This window comes from Nerophis ophidion, linkage group LG02, assembly GCF_033978795.1.
Source record: "Nerophis ophidion isolate RoL-2023_Sa linkage group LG02, RoL_Noph_v1.0, whole genome shotgun sequence".
Lineage (NCBI taxonomy): Eukaryota > Metazoa > Chordata > Actinopteri > Syngnathiformes > Syngnathidae > Nerophis > Nerophis ophidion.
Window position 1 is genome coordinate 29579471 of NC_084612.1, and position 22912 is coordinate 29602382.

Sequence of the window (22912 nt, forward strand, 5' to 3'; positions counted from 1 at the left end):
CGATGTTGTCGACAAAAGTTGATTGTCGCGGACAAATGTATTTGTCGATAATAGTGGGGGACAATGTTTTTTGGGTGGAAACAGACAATGCGATTTGGCTCGACCAGTGACAACAGAAAGAGGAAAAAAATGGCTGCAGCTACTTCAACACAGCTAGGGATGTAACGATAAGCAGTTTTAATGATAACCGCGTGACAAATCCATCGTTTTGAACTAAAATGATCAAAAAACTATGATAACTGCGCTTTGATGAACTCAGACTAATTGGTGCCAGCTTGCTGGCTTAAATGCTAACATGAAAACAAGAGGCATTAACGTCTTTCTTCCTTAAGAAATTACTCACCCCATTCCAAACTTATACAAACACATGAAATGCTAAAACGGCGTCCTACTAACTAAGATACTCAATTGTGCGCATTGAAACTACAAACCCCGTTTTCATATGAGTTGGGAAATTGTGTTAGAGGTAAATAAAAACCTAATACAATGATTTGCAAATCCTTTTCAACCCATATTCAATTGAAACCAAAACTCATAAACTTTATTTTTATTTTTGCAAATAATTAACGTAGAATTTCATGGCTGCAACTCATGCCAAAGTACAACCCCCTTTTTCATATGAGTTGGGAAATTATGTTGGATGTAAATATAACCGGAATACAATTATTTGCAAATCCTTTTCAACCCATATTCAATTGAATGCACTACAAAGACAGGATATTTGATGTTCAAACTCATAAATTTTTTTTTTTTTTGCAAATAATAATTAAGTTAGAACTTCATGGCTGCAAAACTTGCCAAAGTAGTTGGGAAAGGGCATGTTCACCACTGTTACATCACTTTTTCTTTTAACACTCAATAAACGTTTGGGAACTCCATTCATCCATCCATCTTCTTCCGCTCATCCAAGGTCAGGTCGCAGGGGCAGCAACCTAAGCAGGGAAACCCAGACTTCCCTCTCCCCAGCCACTTCGTCCAGCTCTTCCCGGGGGAGCCCGAGGCGTTCCCAGGCCAGCCGGGAGACATAGTCTTCCCAAATTGTCCTGGGTCTTCCCCGTGGCCTCCTACCGGTTGGACGTGCCCTAAACACCTCTTTAGGGAGGCGTTCGGGTGGCATCTTGACCAGATGCCCGAACCACCTCATCTGGCTTCTCTCCATGTGGAGGAGCAGCGGCTGTACTTTGAGCTCCTCCCGGATGGCAGAGCTTCTCACCCTATCTCTAAGTTTGGGAACTGAGGAAACTAATTGTTGAAGCTTTGAAAGTGGAATTCTTTCCCATTCTTGTTTTATGTAGAGCTTCAGTCGTTCAACAGTCCGGGGTCCCTTCTGTCGTATTTTATGCTTCATAATGCGCAACAAATTTTCGATTGGAGACAGGTCTGGACTGCCGGCGGGCCAGGAAAGTACCCGCACTCTTTTTTTTTACGAAGCCACGCTGTTGTAACACGTGGCTTGGCATTGTCTTGCTGAAATAAGCAGGTGGGTCCATGAAAAAGACGGCGCTTAGATGGCAGCATATGTTGTTCCAAAACCTGTATGTACCTTTCAGCATTAATGGTGCCTTCACAGATGTGTAAGTTACCCATGCCTTGGGCACTAATGCACCCCCATACCATCGCAGATGCTGGCTTTTGAACTTTGCGTCGATAATAGTCTAGATGGTTCGCTTCGCCTATGATCCGGATGACACGATATCAAATATTTCCAAAACAATTTGAAATGTGGACTTGTCAGACCACAGAACACTTTTCCACTTTGCATCAGTCCATCTTAGATGGTCTCGGGCCCAGAGAAGGCGGCGGCGTTTCTGGTTGTTGTTGATAAATGGCTTTCGCTTTGCATAGTAGTGCTTTAACTTGCACTTACAGATATAGCAACACACTGTATTTAGTGACAGTGGTTTTCTGAAGTGTTCCTGAGCCCTTGGGGTGATATCCTTTTAGAGATTGATGTCGGTTTTTGATAAAGTGCCGTCTGAGGGATCGAAGGTCACGGTCATTCAATCTTGGTTTCCACCCAAGCCGCTTACATTGAGGGATTTTTCCAGATTCTCTTAACCTTTTGATGATATGGAGCGTAGATGTTGAAATCCCAAAATTTCTTGCAATTGCACTTTGAGAAACGTTGTTCTTAAACTGTTTGACTATTTGCTCACGCAGTTGTGGACAAAGGGGTGTACCTCGCGCCATCCTTTCTTGTGAAAGACTGAGTATTTTTTGGGAAGCTGTTTTTATACCCAATCATGGCACCCACCTGTTCCCAATTATCCTGCACACCTGTGGGATGTTCCATATACAGTAAGTGTTTGATAAGCATTCCTCAACTTTATCAGTATTTATTGCCACCTTTCCCAACTTCTTTGTCACGTGTTGCTGGCATCAAATTCTAAAGTTAATGATTATTTGCAAAATAAAATATTTTTTTAATCAGTTTGAACATCAAATATGTTGTCTTTGTAGCAGATTCAACTGAATATGGGTTGAAAAGGATTCGCAAATCATTGTATTCCGTTTATATTTACATCTAACAAAATTTCCCAACTCATATGGAAACGGGGTTTGTACAAGCTGTGCTCTCTTAGAACAAAGTTATCCTTCCATACAAGACAGAGTTGGTTTTAGGGTGCGTTCAAAGACCGCTGAACAGAGCAGGACTCAACAATGCCCACCAGAAATAAATAATAATTTATTTGTTATTCAATTTTCATTTAAATAAGTTTTGAAGTGCTATAGTTCAAACCAATATATTCAAAAACAATAAAAGCGTTGCCATTTAAACAGAATAATAAGTACACAATACACAAGCACTCTCAGTGAAGCATAAGAAACAGAAAACATGCAAAATGGTCTGTATTCTTAGAGTGTCCATTTGTTTTTGGCATTTAAAAAAAAAGTAGGGGCTTCACGGTGGCACAGGGGTTAGTGCGTCTGCCTCACAATACGAAGGTCCTCCAGTCCTGGGTTCAATCCAAGGCTCGGGATCTTTCTGTGTAGAGTTTGCATGTCTTCCCCGTGAATGCGTGGGTTCCCTCCGGGTACTCCGGCTTTCTCCCACTTCCAAAGACATGCACCTGGGGATAGGTTGATTGGCAACACTAAATTGGACCTAGTGTGTGAATGTGAATGGGAATGTTGTCTGTCTGTGTTGGCCCTGCGATGAAATGGCGACTTGTCCAGGTTGTACCCCGCCTTCCGCCCGATTGTAGCTGAGACAAGCGCCAGCGACCCCAAAAGGGAATAAGCTTTAGAAAATGGATGGATGGATTTTAAAAAATAACTTTGTCAAAATATTTAAGTGTGTGTAGAAGTACTTTTTGAGCACATAATGTGATCATTTTGATCAGACTAACCATCATATAAAGTTTTCATATCTTTACATAACTTAAAACAGCACTCCAATGCATTGGCCTGCGTTGAGGTGGCGACTTGTCCGGGGTGTACCCCTCCTTTCGCCCAAATGCAGCTGAGATAGGCTCTAGCACCCCCCGTGACCCCAAACGGGACAAGCGGTACAAAATGGATGGATGGATGGATGGATGGAGCACACGGTAACATGGAAAGTTTGAAAACATTTCTCTCCGAACACGTCTAAAAAAATGAATAATTTGCTACATTTGCAAAGCCACTTTACTTTTTATGGCAGTACACCTGTTATGCGGCACTATTTAAAACAGAAGCATGTCTGAAATCTCCAGGACGCAATCTCCAAATCTCCTCTGCACAATAGTTAGCTTATTAGCTAGCTTGCTAACTAACAACGAAGGGACAGAGTTGTAGGATAACTGTCATTTCAGCCAATGTCTGCCAACTAAACTTAGTCCATATACTGTAGCTGTGGGCAGTTTTCTACAATCGAAAACATGAGCATTTCTTGGATGGTTTTAATGACTTGAGTTAAAAAAAATATATTTTTATATTATTAAAGAAAATCAGTGGTACAATTGATCGCTATCTATAGCTTGCTTTTAAATAGACACAAATTGAACAGAGGCATTTTTTTTCAGCAAATAAAAAAAATAATCAAGTTGAGTATAAAAGTTGATGGCTAAATACGTTTGTAGGTCCACACTTTGTAATCCGAATAGTCGACTAAGCGTTAAGATGGCATGTCGACTATCGCAATGGTCATTAGTTGTTGCCTTAGCTACAAATTTAGGTAATTATTACTTTCGGTTACTGAGTGTCAGATTGTTACATGTTACACCTCTCTGTAACATCCAGCACACATACCATTTTTATATTTTAACTGTATTTAAAACAAACATGGCATTTTTATTAGAGTAAGCCAGTGTTTGTGGGGTTTTTTTGACAGATGCAAAAATATTGTTTAATTTTTTGGAATGAAATTAAATAAAATGAATGTTTCTGCCAATATGGAGGATTATATACTGTATCCAAGATTAAATACTTCTCTAAACTGGAATTTAAGACAAAATTAATGCGATCATACAAAGTACGTTTTCATGGAGGATAGCTATTGCTGCTTCAGATACAAATACAGAAAGGTAGTATACACTCACAATACTTCAATTGTTTTTTAAAAGCAAATGGGACTAAAAAAGTATTTAATAACAACTTTCAGTTTTTGGACCCATTTATCATATCATTATAACATTTTTATGAAAGCGAATAACTCCCTTTTTTTCCCTGTAACTCTAATGTGCATCCTAAATCAACGAAGACTAGAGCTGCACGTATGAATTTAAGTAAAAAAGAAAAGGAAGAAAAAAAGGTATGTATGCTTCACCTGGTGTTTAGTTCACCGCACGTCACTTATGTATATGATTATGTATATGTATTGTTGTGTTTGTCTCTCCATTACACATATGGCTGATGCTATTGTAATTATGAGACAAAGTGTTGCGTGTGTTGTGATGGCAACATCACAGCTGGACTTGGCAGGGTTGCCTCTCTGGCTGCTGGCCAGTTCAATATAATTGCAATTACCCGCGGTAGGAGGGTGTGAGGCTGGCTCATTTTTGGCTTATAGAGATGAGGACTTGCTTTGCACACACTCCATTGAGGACATGTCCAGGACGGCAGGTCGGCTTCTGTTTGAGAGGAAGATGCTGACCATACAGGCGATGCACACGCCCCCTCTCCTCTTTCTCATTTATTCTCCTGTGTACCCCCACAGCCATTGTTGTCAATTGACCAAAAACTGTATCACCTAAGAGATATCTCTAAAGTGAGAAATTAGTTGTCAAAATCGGATCTTTAAATGATCATTCACACAGCCATCTCACCTCGCATTGCCAATTGTAATTTTGTTTTCAATTATTTCAACCAATCAACTCTAAAGAGACTGTGTAGAATGCGGCTGCCAGATTTTTGACCGGTGCACCAGGAATGATTCCTGAGCGCAGTCACAGCTGCTGCTCACTGCTCCCCTAAGCTCCCAGGAGGTGGAACAAGAGGATTGGTCAAATGCAGAGGGTAATTTCACCACACCTAGTGTGGGTGTGACTATCAGTGGTACTTTAACTTTAAAGGCCTACTGAAATCCACTACTACCCACCACGTAGTCTGATAGTTTATATATCAATGATGAAATATTAACATTGCAACACATGCCAATACGGCCTTTTTAGTTTACGAAATTGCGATTTTAAATTTCCTGGGAGTTTTTTCTTGAAAACGTCGCGTAATGATGATGTGTACGCTTGACTCCACGGGCTGTTAGGAATATGAGCGCTGCACACACACACAGCTAAAAGTCGTCTGCTTTAACGGCATAATTACACAGTATTTTGGAGATCTGTGTTGCTGAATCTTTTGCAATTTGTTCAATTAATATTGGAGAAGTCAAAGTAGAACGATGGCGTTGGGAAGCTTTAGCCACACAAACCCTCGGTGATTCCTTGTTTAAAATTCACGGAGGTGAAACTTTACTATGGATCAGAGCGGACATGGATCCCAACCGAATGTCAACCAGCAGGTTTCGGTGAGAAAATTGTGGTTAAAAAGTCGCTTCTTACCGGTTATCAGCTGAGCTTGTGCTGCCCATACAGCTGCCGTCGACTTCTCTGAGACACTGCGCGTCAAGACACCCGTGGACATACACTTCTGACTATCAGGTACTGTTAAACTCACTAAAACACTAGCAACACAATAGAAAGATAAGGGATTTCCCGGAATTATCCTAGTAAATGTGTCTAAAAACATATGAATCCGTCTCAATGCAATCGCGTTTTTTTTCTAGTCCGTCGCTATCAATATCCTCAAACACGAATCTTTCATCCTCGCTCAAACTAATGGGGAAATTGTCGTTTTCTCGGTCCGAATAGCTGTTTTTGTTGGAGGCTCCCATTTATAACAATGTGAAGATGTGAGGAGCTATCATGTGACGTCATCGTCTGCGACTTCCGGTAGAGGCAGGGCCTTTCTCTTAGCACCAAAAGTTGCGAACTTTATTGTGGATGTTCTCTACTAAATCTGTAACTCCCTCCACATAGCACTGACACAATGGCTTTCTTGAACTGATTTATTGAAGGCTTTCTTTCCCTTCAATTCACCGTGAAAACTGTTAATAAAATAAAGCACGTTACAAACGTAAAAATAACATGCACAGCATGTGGCTCAAACAATTACCGAAGTAAAATACAAACAGAAATGACAAATACCTCGTTGGCCTGCATGCTTCTTTTAGGAGGAAATTGTGATCTTCTGGCTCTTGTAGCCCAAACGCTGAAAGTCCTTGTGATACTTTTTAGTCCTTCTTACCATCAGTCGCTCTCTTTATCCCTTCTCATTGCATCAAACAGATTTTCCTCATACCCGGAAGTAGCTTCCTTATATCCGTTCACAGACCAATCGAGACACTTCAAAACAAACACATGCCCACAAACCCAACAAAAAGGCATGAAATTACATTTTTAACCATACTAACATAAATAAAGCCTTCTTATGAACTTTTATACATTTTGATTTAAATTCCCTTTTGTGAACTTAACTTATTCTGTTTTTAGAGAAATAAAACAAATTATAATTATTAGTCGCAACAGTTACACTCCCACCAAATCACACAAACCTTAATGTGGGATTTCTTTTAAACATTTTTAACTTCAAAATAAACTTCTTTTGTTCTTGTACATTTACAATGAAAGTGCACTCAAGCAAACACATGAAATTTAAACTCACTCTGCTTCAAGCAGAATAACCACCTTCTGTACAGGTCTGTCAAGAAACCCGGTTTTAGTTGTGAGCTTTCCCTTTTTATCAAATGTGGTTTCACTAACCATCAGTTTTAGTTTCCTCACCCTACCATCTGACCCTGGGTAGACATCGGTGATTCTGGCCAGCTTCCATTCGTTGCGTGGTGCCAGGTCGTCTTTCAGAAGGACGATGTCATTGACCTTCAAGTTCCTTCTGTTCTTGTGCCACTTTTGCCTTGATTGTAGATTCAAAAGATATTCCCTTTTCCAACGGGTCCAAAACTCATTGGCCAAATACTGGACTCCACGCCACCTCTTCTTAAGGTACAGATCTTCTCTGACGAATTCTCCAGGTGGGGGCAGTATAATTGTTGACTTCATTGTGAGTATATGGTTTGGGGTTAAAGGTTCTGGTCCGGATGGGTCATTTAAGTGTTCAGCAGTAAGTGGTCTACTGTTAATGATGGCCATGACCTCATACAGAACTGTTCGTAGTAAGGTACTGTCGAGCCTTCGCGCCGACTGGTCGAGAACAGCCATAAGAACACTTATTATTGTTCTAATTTGCCTCTCCCATATGCCGCCCATGTGACTAGCCGCTGGAGGGTTCATAAGGAACTCGCATCGGAGAGCCTTCACTCTTTCTTGATCCATTCCTGTCATAAGTTCAGCAAACTCTCTCTTTGCACCAACAAAATTGGTGCCTTGGTCGCATCTTAGCTGACGAACATTTCCTCTTATGGCAATGAATGTTCTTAAAGCGTTGATAAATGCATCAGTTGTCATATCATCAACGACTTCAATGTGTATGGCTCTTGAGCATAGACACGTAAGTAAGAGACCATATCTTTTCATGTCCTTCCTTCCATCTTTAACATAGATCGGACCGAAGCAGTCTATGCCGGTGTAAGTGAAAGGTGGAGTAGTCTCTGTCCTATCTTCAGGTAAGTCACCCATTCTCTGTTCTTCAGTACTCCTTCTGTACTTTCGACACCTGACACATTTGAAAATGTGTGACGAGACGGCACTGCTGCATCCTAGGACCCACCATCCATTGGCTCGCATTTCGTTCATCGTCATTCCACGTCCTTGATGATGCACCTTCTGGTTACCAATAATACTCCATCCAAGGTCTGTACGCTGGGCGTAGGGCTGGTTTTCTTTGCCAGACACGACTTCCCTGGGAAGTAAGGCTTGTGAGCAATTGTACCCAATGAGCAAACCTACTCCGCAGTCTTGCGGAGGTGGTATCTCATCTTGGAGATACTTTAGATGGGACCATGCTTTTGCGGTTTCGCCTGTAGGTATATGAGTTCTGTTCGCCGGAATGAACTCACGTGTGTAGACTGGTGGTAAGGCAATCTTCTCACCTGAATAAAAGCCTCTTACTTGCAGGTTGGTAACTTTTTGGGAGCTTACTACAGTAATTCTTGAGGTCATAGTAAAAAGCTTTAGCTTGACTTGCTCTTTGTCCACTTCCAATGCATCTGCTACTTCACTCAGAAAAAAAGTTGTATCGCTTTGAGAATCCAACAGAGCATACACAAGGACCTCTTGGGTTGGTTGAGTTGTGGATGAAAGCCAGACTGGGATTATTGCAGCCGTTTGTATGTTATCTTTTTGAAGTATTACTCTACATGAAGTAGCTTCTTTGGTTCTTTCTTTGTTTTGGGGTGCTTGAGGTAATATTTCATTAGGATTTTCTTGACTTGTACTTGGCTTGGCTTGCGGTGGCTTTTGCTCATCTTTGGTTCGCTCCTCATGCAGACAAGTTGGATGCTTCTTTTCGCATGTGTCGCAAACACTCCTATTGCTGCAGTTCTTTGAGCGGTGTCCAGACTGAAGACAACCAAAGCATAAACGTTCAGCTTGGATGAACTTGACTCTGTCCGTCACAGCTTTCTCCATGAACTTCCTGCATTTATGTAATGTATGATTGTTCCTTTCACAGAAAATGCATGTCATGACATTCTTTTCTTTGGAGGTTGTCGTCTTTTCATTGAAACTTGTCAGTGTCTTTTCATTAGAACTCGTGTTCAACGTCTTTGCTCCAAAACTTTGTAATCTTTGAGACCTTGGCTTGTCCGTATCACTTGATTTCAGTGACTGCACTGAAGTGATAGGGTTGCAGGCGACTTTAGCTTCCCATGTTAGAAATCTGACAAAATGACTGAAAGAGGGAAATTGTTTTTTCTCTTGTTCCATTTCCATAACCTTTCGATTCCAAGCTGCGATCAGCCAATCTGGTAACTTAGAAAGGATCTTCCTGTTTTCATTACAGTCATTCAGGATCTCCAATGCCTTGATGTTAACCATGGCAGCCTCACAACTGCGGAGAAAATCTGTGAACTCTCGGAGCTCCAGACTATCCTTAGAACCAATCTTAGGCCACGCTTGAATCTTGTCTCTGTATGCTTTTGCAATTGTAAATGGGTTTCCGTATCGCTCCTCCAGAATCTCCCATGCAGCAGTATAGGCAGATTCAGTTCCGAGCAGGAAGTAACCATCAAGGGCTTTCTTGGCTTGACCACCTATGTATCTTCGTAGGTAGTATATCTTCTTATTCTCTAGTATGTTCTTCTGGTCTATCAAAATTTGAAAAGATAGTTTCCAGTCACTATATTTCAATGGATCCCCACTGAATGTTGCAGGTTCAGGAATTGGGATTCTGTTGACACTTAAAGCACCTGCTAGCATCTTAACGAGCTCTGCCGTACTGTCATTGGAGGTTTTCTTAACTTTTGATACGGAAGACCTATGTGTAGACAGATGACTTGAGGGTGCAGATACTTGGTCATCTTCTTTAAAATCATCTCCTAACTTGTCACTCCGCTCTTCTTTGACACTCCTTTGATCATATATCAGCATTCTCGCCTTTGCTGCATTAAGACTTTTCACTGTCTCCAATTTCTTTATCTTTCTCCGTTTTTCCTCTAGAGTTCTTTGTAGAGCTATATGTTCTTCTAATTGAGCTTTTATTTCAGCTTCCTCTTCTTCTCTCTGTATTCTTCGCCTCACTTCATCTTCTTCTTGCTGTAAGCGACGCTTTCGGGCTGCTGCTTCTTGTTCAGCTATCTTCTTTCTAGCTTTTTCTTCAAGAATATTTAATTCCAATTGTTCTCTTTCTTGCTCTTGTAGCACTTTTAGAACAGCTTGGCTTGCAGCAGCTTCAGCGGCAGCTTCTTGGCGACCCACGGAAGATTTGGTGCTTTCTTGCACTGTGTAGCCTTTCAAAATAGACATGACAGAGCTTTTACAAGTTGAGTTAAATATAGAACCAGCTTCTGGCCATTCTGGCTCCTCTTCTGGAATATTTTTATCCAGACGGCTTGTAGCTACAGAGAGAATGAAAGTGGATGTCTGTGTGTACATGTGTCAACTTTTCGTCGCGTTTCCTGTTCTGGAGTTGAAACTTGGCGTAGCTCTTCATAAGCACTCATGACATCTGTAGAAAGACGTTTGATTTCACCAATAATGGAATTAACCAATGACTCATCCAAAAGTTCTTTTGATGATAATGGCATCTTAGCAGCTTTAACTTGAGCTCTCCATCTTCCATAACTGGCGTTGAACTTGAACTGAAGTGTGTTGATTTTCATCATTAGCATTCCTTTACCCTTTTCTGTTAGAGTTCTTAGTCTTGTACCTCTCCTCAGCTCTTGATTTTCCTCTTGCTGTTTTTCCTCTTCAGCACCACTCTCATAAGCCTGTACAGGTGTCAGGAGGACATCTTCCCTGTCCCTGTCACTGTCCCTTACCTGTTCTGTAGGCCAACCTGACCTTGACATTTTTTTAATCAATTGAATTAAACACACTTTTAAATGTTTTTAAATTGTCCAATATGTATCAACAGAAAATATTAGCAATGGAAGAAATTTTAAATCACCCTTAGATGAACTTGTCCAATGCAAATATCAATAATTGTAGATACCTTAAATGTAAATACCTTAGAGCTTAAACAAATACAAATCTTAAATTAAATCTTTGAATATCACTTTGCAAAACACTCAAAAGATATGCAGTTTATATCACTTCAAAACTCAAATATATGCATTCAAAGGCAATTGGAAAATATTAAAGAAAATAGAAAAGCTTCAATATTAAATGAAATGGCCAATAGCCTACTTTCACTTATTTAGCAAAACGCCCTTTTAAATGTCTATTGTATACAAGGTTCTTTTAACTTAAATTAAATGATCAGATAAGTCCAGACGTTTATCACACACTCCACAGTATCTTCATACGTTTCAGTCTCTTCTTAATCACTCTTTTAGTGTCCAGTGTTCCTTATTGGCTTCTTAACAGCCTATTGAAAACGCTGTGATTACCTGTGTCTTCCTTCTGAGTGTGTGTGCGCGCGCGAGGGGGGGCTCTTCTGCTCCGTGCTGATGACATCACAGCTGCGCTGCACTGCCCGGGTCCTTTAATGTTGCCGACAGTCTCAGCGTTGTCCACCGGTCGTTGAACAGTGCGAGTTTTCACTGTAACTCCCTCCACATAGCACTGACACAATGGCTTTCTTGAACTGATTTATTGAAGGCTTTCTTTCCCTTCAATTCACCGTGAAAACTGTTAATAAAATAAAGCACGTTACAAACGTAAAAATAACATGCACAGCATGTGGCTCAAACATTTACCGAAGTAAAATACAAACAGAAATGACAAATACCTCGTTGGCCTGCATGCTTCTTTTAGGAGGAGATTGTGATCTTCTGGCTCTTGTAGCCCAAACGCTGAAAGTCCTTGTGACACTTTTTAGTCCTTCTTACCATCAGTCGCTCTCTTTATCCCTTCTCATTGCATCAAACAGATTTTCCTCATACCCGGAAGTAGCTTCCTTATATCCGTTCACAGACCAATCGAGACACTTCAAAACAAACACATGCCCACAAACCCAACAAAAAGGCATGAAATTACATTTTTAACCATACTAACATAAATAAAGCCTTCTTATGAACTTTTATACATTTTGATTTAAATTCCCTTTTGTGAACTTAACTTATTCTGTTTTTAGAGAAATAAAACAAATTATAATTATTAGTCGCAACAGTTACAAAATCCTTTCAGCAAAAATATGGCAATAAAGCAAAGTGATCAAGTATGACACATAGACTGGACCTGCTATCCCTGTTTGAATAAGAAAATCTAATTTCAGCAGGCCTTTAACAACATATCAAATTCTATCCCCATTTTATCCAGTCTTCATTGGCTTCCAGTCAAATTTAGGATATACAGTAGTTTAAGATTTTCTATGCATTTCGTTGTGTATAGCTGTATAAATTGTAAATTGTATAGCTGATTTGTTGTGCCCCTACACTTCAGGGCGCAGCCTTTTGCCTTCAGGCCGGGGTCTCTTAAAGATCTTAAAAAAACAAAACAAAAGTTAAAAACCCAGAGAAATAGCCCCCAGACTCTGGAACGACTTGCACCAGTACCTCTGTGAGCTTACTCTTTTAAAAATACATATGAAGACTTTATTTTTTAGAAAAGCTTTTAGTTAATAGACTTTTTAACTTCCAAAAAAATTAAGAAATTTAAAACCTTCTGGAGGAAAGTTCTGTAGTCAGATGAAAAGTCATAAAAGAACCAAACTTCATGAACGTTTTTGTGACCAACAAGTATGTGCTCCAATTACTCTTTCACAAAAAAATATGAGTTGTAGAAACTATTGGAAACTCAAGACATCCTTGACATTATGTTCTTTACAAGTGTATGTAAACGTTTGACCACGACTGTATATTATCCAATTATTTATCTTTTTTATGATGTTGCCCCTGTTGTTTTAATTCACTTAGGTTTTGTATAGCACTTTGTGATTTTTATCAGTTAAAAGTACTTTATAAATAAAATGTACTTATTCACTTAAAGCAGAGAGAGGGATGGACTTCCCTGGACTCTAAGCTTGTCAGAGCTCCCACAAAACCAATAAATCACATGCCTATCTATAGAGTCTTGGCAAAGTGCCGCGTTGCCTTCTTCTTTTTTCCCACCAAGCAGAGCTGAGGTGTGTGTTAAGCTCAGTAGTCAACTGGAGTCAAAATAGTGGTCGCACCACAATAAATAGTCATTTTGATTTATCTTGTCATTTTAACATGATTATTCAAAACACTGTTCTACTGCTCACGTGTGTTACCATTTCTGAGTTATTGTGTAGAAATATGGGGAAATATTTACAAAAGGACATTTCATTCATTAATTGTGTTAACAAAAAGGTCAATTAGGATAATACTAAATGCTGGATATAGAGAACATACAAAACCTTTATTTTTTAAATCAGAAATATTCCAATTTAATTATTTGAGAAAACTATAATATGTATCCAAGAATTTGGATGGTGGCGTGGCTTAGTTGTTAGAGCAGCCGTGGCAGCAACTTGAGGGTTTCTGGTTCGATCCCCGCTTCCGCCATCCTACTCAGTGCCGTTGTGTCCTTGAGCAAGACACTTTCCCCTAAATCTAATTTAAAGATGGGTTGCACTATGTAAAGTGCTTTGACTCTCCAGAGAAAAGCGCTGTATAACTATAATTCACAACACTTAAAGGGGAACTGCACGTTATTTGGAATTTTCGTTCATAATCATTATGACAGACATGATGATGGATGGATTTTTAAAATGCATTCTAAATATTAAACGTAAATTAAAGTCTGAGACATTTTTCATCTAAATGGGAATATATGAACATCCTAGCACTCAGAATCCTAATGACAGCAGACATTGTACACTAAGTGATGTTTTATTATGTTTGCTGGCTCTCATAAAGTCTGCAGTGAGCCGAAATCAGTGATGAAGAAAAAAAAGCAAATGTCGTGCTGTGTTTTTGAAATGAATGCCATATATGTTTAAAATGATCAAAATATGTAAATATTAGGGCTGGGCAACGATTAAAAATTTTAATGGAAGTTAATCGCGATTAACTGCATTGTATACGCAAAGCCCAATAATGAATTCAAAAGTAGTGTGTCGTGCACCTTTATTGGAATATTCTCCCACATGAACAAAAGCGCCAAAACATTTGTTGTGCAAACACAATTTAAATCAGTCCTTGTTAAACAGTAGCAGTTAAATAGCGTATTTTATGAAAATCAACTCAAAAAATGTAAATACAAACATTTAAGCTTATTGCCACTGCCAGGGTATTTAAGTTATCCTGTTTGTTATGGAAAATAAATATAATCTACATACAAATCTCTGAGCCACAATCATAACATCTGAACAGGCAATTTCTGAGGTAACAGCAGAAACATTTTTTTTATCAGGGATCTTATGTTTAAAAAAACCTATATTATAGGTAGTGGGCTGTTTTAGGGAATTTTTGATCAAATTATCCTTACTATCAATATTAATAATGTGTTTATTCTGCGTAGTGCACTTAAAATAATTATGACCATATCTAGGAATTGATATGATGGGAATTTTGCGATTGTTTGCTTGGTGCTTTGATAAACTGAACGCATCATATACATGGTACTATATTGTGATGTTATGAGCCAGGGAAATAAAGAACTACCCTACCAAGCATGCAACAGGAGTGACGAGCATACGTGGTAGCCCGGTATAGGTTGTGTCGCCATGACGGCATCTTGTATGTTGTGATATGCACGCTCTGAAAGCAAACGTTAAGAACTCAGCCAACATTCCTCGTCTGCATTATTCATAAATAGACAGACAACACATATACTCCGCTGCTTCACCTGCCGCTGGATGTAGCCGGCAAAGTATTCCCATGCTAGCTAGCCGATCTAGCAAGCACGCGTCATTCAGTCCAAAACGGCCCGATCTATCCACATTCAGAATTGTCTGGCGGTCGTAAGTGATCCCGGAGTGACCACGCTGTAAGCCAGCCATGAAATTTGCAGAAGTGTGCGGTATTTCGGCCAAATGTTCCATCTTTACCAAGAGCCCCTCGACGCCGAAGCCAATCCGGGCTACGCCGTCTTGTTAAGAAAAGGCGTTAACAAAATAAAAGCATGTAAACATACGCAAATGTGCGATAAAATAATTGTCGGCGTTAATAGATTGAGTTAACTCGTAATTAACGCATTAATTTGCCCACCCCTAGTAAATATTAAATGTTAATATAAATGTGCTTGTTACATTTTTAGGGGTTCTATAGGCAGCATTTAAAGACTCTCATAGGCTCCATTGTAAGCGGACTTTTGATTGCATTTATTTAATATTTAGAATGGATTTTTAAAAATCCATCAGTCGTCATGAATTTCATGATTGTGAACGATAGGCAAAATCCCCCACAAAGTGCAGTTCCCCTTTAAGACTTCAGTAGATTTGATCAAATTATGGAATGGATCAAGCAAAGAAGTGAAACAATGTACTAATATGATCCAGTTTAAGAAACTGTTCAAAGTGTTTATAAAGTACACGGACAGATATGAATGGTAAATGTCTTGAACTTGATGCAAAAAAGATGTTATTCATCACATCAATTGCTTACCTAGTTTTGAAGAAAACTTGTATTTACACGACATTGATTTGAAATCTGTGAAATTTTTGGAATGTGTACAAACTGAGTACAGGAACTGAACATATTTTAGCAATTGACATCAGAATCAAAATCACAATCAGAAATACTTAATTAATCCCCAAGGGGAAATTAAAATGAAATATGAAATGGAAAAGGGGTTGGAATACATAAGCGTTGCTTCTTCTTACTCCTTTTTGACATTTTTATAAAGAAAATGCAAAAATGTGATGCGTCATTTTGTAACTGTGTACATGTTCAAATAAACTAATCTAAACATTCAGTTCAGTTTTCCGATCAACTGCAATATCATGCGCATGTCACCAAAAAATATGATCCAGACCCATCTTGACGAATGGGTGTCCAAACATTCTCAACATACTGAAAAATTAAAGGCTGCGGTGACCACTTAAATATTCTTCATTTTTGTTTTATTAAACATGCTAAAACCAAAACAATGGGCAGTGTTTTACACATTTTTCGACCGCCTGTGCTAAAAATACAAACATATACACATTTCATTATGTTTCATACGGGAAGGCGTGGCGCAATGCATTGGAAGAGTGGCCGTGCGCAACCCGAGGGTCCCTGGTTCAATCCCTACCAAGTACCAACCTCGTCACGTCCGTTGTGTCCTGAGCAAGACTCTTCACCCTTGCTCCTGATGGGTGCTGGTTAGCTCCTTGCGTGGCAGCTCCCTCCATCAGTGTGTGAATGTGTGTGTGAATGGGTAAATGTGGAAGTAGTGTCAAAGTGCTTTGAGTACCTCGAAGGTAGAAAAGGGCTATACAAGTACAACCCATTTATCATTTATTATTTATATGCACATTTTTAACATTTGGTATTAACTGTTTAAAAGAAAGCAAACACGTTATACACACATTGTAACCAAATAACCTAATATTTTCCATAACCTCCATTTTATGACAGTTTGACTCTTGTGTTTTATTTTCCTGTTTGGGATCATTTCCTGTCCAGGTGCTCTTGTTTTGGTAGTATTTCCAGTTTGGTTTCTGTGTATTTCAGCACGCTTAACTTCTGTTCCATGTACTGCCAGCACACCTGTTCCACATTGATAATCAGTTCTATTTAGTTGCGCTTTGTTCCCTCCTTCAGTGCTGTTTGATTGTCAAGAGTATGCCTTAGTTTTCTTTTGCTTTCTGAGATTGTGCTCTACCTCTGTTGCTCTTCTTCTGCCTGGTATGTAATTAAACAACCTTCTCCCTGCATGTCGCTTTCCTTCTCTGCAACCTGGGAGCACGCCAAGAGCCGCAGTGCTTTGGCCATCACACGTTGGCCTTGATGAATTTGCAAATTTGTTTCTGTAAATATAAAACAAGTAAATATTTTAATGAATAAAACATATTTTGGAAAATGATGCTTTTTTTATTTAAAAACTAATAATGTGCTTTACTATTTTTATAAAAAATTTCTGCACAATTGTATTTTTGCACAATTTACAACAATTTACTGTACAGCACACTGACAATATTTCTATTTTAGCATTAAAAACACGGTAAAATATCTTCTACATTCTGGTGTAGTATAGAGTACAATAAACCATGGCAGAAACATAAAATAATATGATATAATGGTAGTAGAAGAGCTTTGTAATTTTCCAGAGGAATTGCTTGCTACGTCACTGAGTAGTTTACGGTTGAGCATGTAAGCAACTACGTAGTTATGTTTTCGTCACACCAAGGATTGTCTAGTATCGGAATGTGTATCGATTTGAATTTTCGATACTTTTTAATACTTTTCAAAATAAAGGGGACCTTAAATGTCATTATTGGCTTAATTTTAACATAACATTTTGTAATAAAACTTACGGTTGGACATATGTTTCGTACTAAACTCAAAAAATAACTTAAAAAGATTAAAATAAAATCTAGAAGACATTAAACACACTGGGCTTTTCTTATTGCAATTAAAAAGAAACAATTTACAATTTTATATATTACAAATCCCGTTTCCATATGAGTTGGGAAATTGTGTTAGATGTAAATATAAACAGAATACAATGATTTGCAAATCCTTTTCAACCCATATTCAATTGAATGCAAGACAAGATATTTGATGTTCAAACTCATAAACTTTATTTTTTTTTGCAAATAATAATTAACTTAGAATTTCATGGCTGCAACATGTGCCAAAGTAGTTGGGAAAGGGCATGTTCACCACAGTGTTACATCACCTTTTCTTTTAACACTCTATAAACATTTAGGAACTGAGGAAACTAATTGTTGAAGCTTTGAAAGTGGAATTCTTTCCCATTCTTGTTTTATGTAGAGCTTCAGTCATTCAACAGTCCGGGGTCTCCGCTGCCGTATTTTACGCTTCATAATGGGCCACACATTTTCAATGGGAGACAGGTCTGGACTGCAGGCGGGCCAGGAAAGTACCTGCACTCTTTTACTACGAAACCACGCTGTTGTAACACGTGGCTTGGCATTGTCCTACTGAAATAAGCAGGGGCGTCCATGATAACGTTGCTTGGATGACAACATATGTTGCTCAAAAACCTGTATGGACCATTCAGCTTTAATGGTGCCTTCACAGATGTGTAAGTTACCCGTGCCTTGGACACTAACACACCCCCGTACCATCACACATGCTGGCTTTTGAACTTTGCGCCTATAACAATCCGGATGGTTATTTTCCTCTTTTTTCCAGAGGACACCACGTCCACAGTTTCCAAATATAATTTGAAATGTGGACACGTAAGACCACAGAACATTTTTCCACTTTGCATCAGTCTATCTTAGATGAAATCAGGCCCAGCGAAGCCAGCGGCGTTCCTTGGTGTTGTTGATAAATGGGATTTGCTTTGCATAGCAGAGTTTTAACTTGCACTTACAGATGTAGCAACCAACTGTAGTTACTGACAGTGGTTTTATGAAGTGTTCCTGAGCCCATGTGGTGATATCCTTTACACACCAATGTCGGTTTTTGATGCAGTACCGCCTGAGGGGTCAAAGGTCCGTAATATCGCTTACGTGCAGTGATTTTTCCAGATTCTCTAAACCTTTTGATGATTTTACGGACCGTAGATGGTAAAATCCCCTAAATTCCTTGCAAGAGCTCGTTGAGAAATGTTGTTCTAAAACTGTTCGACAATTTGCTTACAAATTGGTGACCCTTGCCCCATCCTTGTTTGTGAATTACTTAGCATTTCATGGAAGCTGCTTTTATACCCAATCATGGCACCCACCTGTTCCCAATTAGCCTGCACACCTGTGGGATGTTCCAAATAAGGGTTTGATGAGCATTTCTCAACTTTATCAGTATTTATTGCCATCTTTCCCAACTTTGTCACGCGTTGCTGGCATCAAATTCTAAAGTTAATGATTATTTGCAAAAAAAAAAAAAAATGTTCATCAGTTTGAACATCAAATATGTTGTCTTTGTAGCATATTCAACTGAATATGGGTTGAAAATGATTTTCAAATCATAGTATCCCGTTTATATTTACATCTAACACAATTTCCCAACTCATATGGAAACGGGGTTTGTACATACAGTATAGCCTGCCATAATCTAGGATTAGGTTAGAACAGAATAGAAAGCTTTATTGACATTGCATTAAATGCTTCATGAATTACGGTTGCAAATTCCGGCTTCCTCCCACCTCCAAAGACATGCACCTGGGGATAGGTTGATTGGCAACACTAAATTGGCCCTAGGGTGTGAATGTGAGTGTGAGTGTTGTCTGTTTATGTGAGGTGGCGACTTGTCCAGGGTGTACACTGCCTTCCGCCCGATTGTAGCTGAAATAGGCACCAGCACCCCCCGCGACCCCAAACGGAATAAGCAGTAGAAAAATGGATGGATGGATGGAATTTTTATCTGTGCTTTAAGACAAATACAATAAATAGTAAATTCTCAAAACAATACTGTGGCTGAAGGTACACAGAAAAGACATGTAGCAAATAAAACAAATGAAACATTGGGAATTATGTGGTCGGTTCTGACTGTAATAATAATCGTCAACAATCCAAACAGCGCACACATCTACATGTGCACAGCAGGGTAACTAGTTAACTATATCACCTGTCACTTAAATATTTACCTTTGTTTGAAGCAAAGGTGGGAATACTGAATTGCCACCTTTGGGGAGGCATTTTTCAAAGCACCACTTGCAGCACGGCGCTTCTGTGTTCAAACTGTCATCTGCTCGGCAATGGAAACCCATTCCATGAAGCTCTCTGCGTACTGTATGTGGGCTAATTGGAAGGTCACATGAGGTTTGGAGCTCTGTAGCAACTGACTGTGCAGAACGTAAACAACCTCTTTGCACTACATGCTTTAGCACCCGCTGACCCCTCTCTGTCAGTTTACATGGCCTACCACTTTGTGGCTGAGTTGCTGTTGTTCCCAAACTCTTCAATTTTCTTGTAATAAAGCTTAGAGTTGACTTTAGAATATTTCGGAACGAGGAAATTTCACGACTGGATTTGTTGCACAGGTGGCATTCTGACAGTTCCATGCTGGAAATCACTGAGCCCCTGAGAGCGGCCCATTCTTTCACAAATGTTTGTAGAAACAGTCTCCATGCCTATAAGTGCTTGATTTTATACACCTGTGGCCGGGCCAAGTGATTTGGATACCTGATTATGATCATTTGGATGGGTGGCCAAATACTTTTGGCAATATAGTGTATATTATCTATGCTAGACCAGTGGTCCCCAACCTTTTTGTATCCGCGGACCGGTCAACGCTTAATAATTTGTCCCGCGGCCCGGGGGGAGGAGGGTGTCCTTTTTTTTTTTTCTTCTTTGTCATGAAAAAGGGACGTTTTTGTCATGAAAAGGAGTTTTTTGTGGTTGGTGCACTATTTGTAAGTGTATATTGTGTTTTTTATGTTGATTTAATAAAAAAAATAAAAACATTTTTTTTTATTTTTTACTTTTTTTAAATTTTTTTTTTATAAAAAATTCTTCTGCGGCCCGGTGGTTGGGGACCACTGTTCTAGACCACAAGGAAGTGTGTTAAAATTAGATCAAAATTCCCATAGGTGCCTTTTAAGCACCCTGTTGGCCAACTATGCCTTTTTCCACCTTTTTTTTTTTTTTTCTGATATCAGCGTTTACAGCCAAAAAAAAACTTTTTCTGCGGGCAGCAAATGACCTGCGGGTCATACTTTGGACACCCTGCACAGTTCAGTTTGCCATAGTGCGGTAGCGCACAATAATGGCATGCAGTGTCTGTGAGTGGTGTAGCAGCTACATAAGCAGTTGACATCATAGCAGTGTAGCCCATCAATGAAGCCAACACAGTAAAAACAAGGCAACAATAGACTTAGACTTAAGACTTAGACACACTTTAATGATCCACAAGGGAAATTGTTCCACACAGTAGCTCAGTTATAAAGGATGGAAAGGACAAGGATGAAAAGGATCGTGCATACAAGGGCACACAGAGTGCAAAAACAAAAGGTATAAAGTAGACAAAAAATGTACCATAGTAGCAATGTAAAATATAACTGTGGAGGTTGGCTTCAGTGGGTTCTCTGGACCACCACACACCGACATGAGAGCCCAGTTCAGATTCCCACCGACCTGAGAGCCCAGTTCAGATTCACAATGAAGTTTGTTTTGTTTTTTTCCCAAATAAAGTTTTTCTGTTGCTTTTTAGCACTCGTCTTTTCGTGACTGTCCTGTCTCGCTCTCGCGCTCCACCAGTTTCAATTCCCACTCCTCCCTGTTTCTCCTCCGGGCTGCTGCTTTTAACAGAGCGACAGGTGATTAGATAACCAGGCCCAGGTGGGCCGTCTACGCACCTATCGCTGATTTCGAGGCCGGTCTTGCACACCCTGCTTCGCTGCAGGCCAGCAGGCCACTCCCCCTCCCCCACACAATAACATGTATATAATATTTGGATATTACATATACAGTATATAATATATACTGAAATATAAGATTATTATCTTATATTATTTTATTTTATAATATATACAATACATAACAAATACCATGTACAATATTACAGTATATGTAACAGTGCCAGCAAAAAAATGGAGTAGATCCAGTTGAAAATAGACATAAACAAAGAGAGGCAGCTAACACAGAAGCGGTCAGGTAATAGACACATATCATCTATCGCTGTATAGATATAGATCAATGGTTCCCAAACTTGGGAACAGACACATATGGAAACAAAGACCTCTTTCTTGATATTTGGTATGCTGCAATTTGAAAAGACAAAGGTTAAACACAAATGTGTATTTCACAAATAAAACCCAATTTTGTAAACCAATTTATTTTTTAGCAGTTTTAACTGTTTCAGCAATATAGAATGGTAAATAAACATTCCACCAGTAACCTTCATTGTCTCACACTTAATATTAATGGGATGGATGTGCTTGGTGCAGGGACATAAGCTTCTCAACATCAGGCTGGAACTCACTAAGAAGAAGTCGTAGATCCTCGCGGTCAGTCATTTTCAGTCGGTTTCTTTGCTTGGAAAGAAGCAAGGTGACTGCACTGAAGCCCCGTTCTACTAAATATGATGTTGGCGTGTGGTAACCGGACCCTGATGCGTCGTCCACTGACTCGTCCTGCAGCACGTGTTGTGTACAAATCGTCAAACAAACGTTCGAACTTCTGACTTCGACTTCGGACTGCCGCCCCCCTACCGCCCCCTTCTTCCTCACCGCCCCCCCAGATCTTTCCACCGCCCCCAGATCAAGATCAAGCTACTGTAGCATTTTGTTTCTTCTTTTGTCCAATCACGGTTTGTTTGAGGACAGCGACACGCCTTTCACAAATTGATGAAACATTGATTTGCTTCGGGTTTGTGGTACCTTATTAATAGAGAACACTGGGAGTACTCTCATGCACCTTGTGACTGCAGAAAGTAAAACTAAATACTCACTTTAATCCCATTTTCTTATTTTAATAAACTGGAACCCCAAAGTCCTTTGAAGCGTTGCTTTCAGCACTTCCATAATATCTTTTCTTTGGAGGGTGCAGTGGAGCGGGCCCCGCTGGCGCCTGTTTTCACAGCCATCATTTTGGAGTAATTCAGTAATGATCACAGGATTTTTGAGAATCAGAGGTCTGTTCTGCAGAGTGGCGCCAGTCCTGGCGGGCACACGGGGGGAGAACTAGTCAGGAGACAGTGGGTTAGGCAGCGTGCCACAGTTATTAGCCACTCACAGGGTGGGCACGGGGTTACGGCCTCACTCAATCGTTCACTCTGTGTGTGTTTAAAGTGTTTGTTTGTCTGCATGTGAGTCAGCCTCCTCTGGTCACACTGACCTCATTGTGCAGTCACTCCTGC

The 22912-nt window shown here is 39.6% G+C and overlaps 2 protein-coding genes across 4 annotated transcripts in view; one reads left to right on the forward strand and one right to left on the reverse strand.

The window, feature by feature from the left end:
* Positions 1–22912, forward strand: part of gse1b (Gse1 coiled-coil protein b) — a 459629-nt gene that overhangs the window by 151672 nt on the left and 285045 nt on the right. The gene's annotated exons all lie outside the window — the stretch shown is intronic.
* Positions 6471–12199, reverse strand: LOC133539000 (uncharacterized). The gene is made up of 2 exons (XM_061880991.1): positions 11824–12199; positions 6471–11723 (listed from the first exon to the last, which is right to left on the reverse strand). The coding sequence occupies exon 2, from the start codon at positions 10524–10526 to the stop codon at positions 7137–7139; it is 3390 nt and encodes a 1129-aa protein (XP_061736975.1). The 5' UTR covers positions 10527–11723; positions 11824–12199; the 3' UTR covers positions 6471–7136.

Bases quoted from the DNA above. Each gene is read 5' to 3' on its own strand.
- LOC133539000 (XM_061880991.1), bottom strand. From the start codon at position 10,526: ATGTACACACAGACATCCACTTTCATTCTCTCTGTAGCTACAAGCCGT.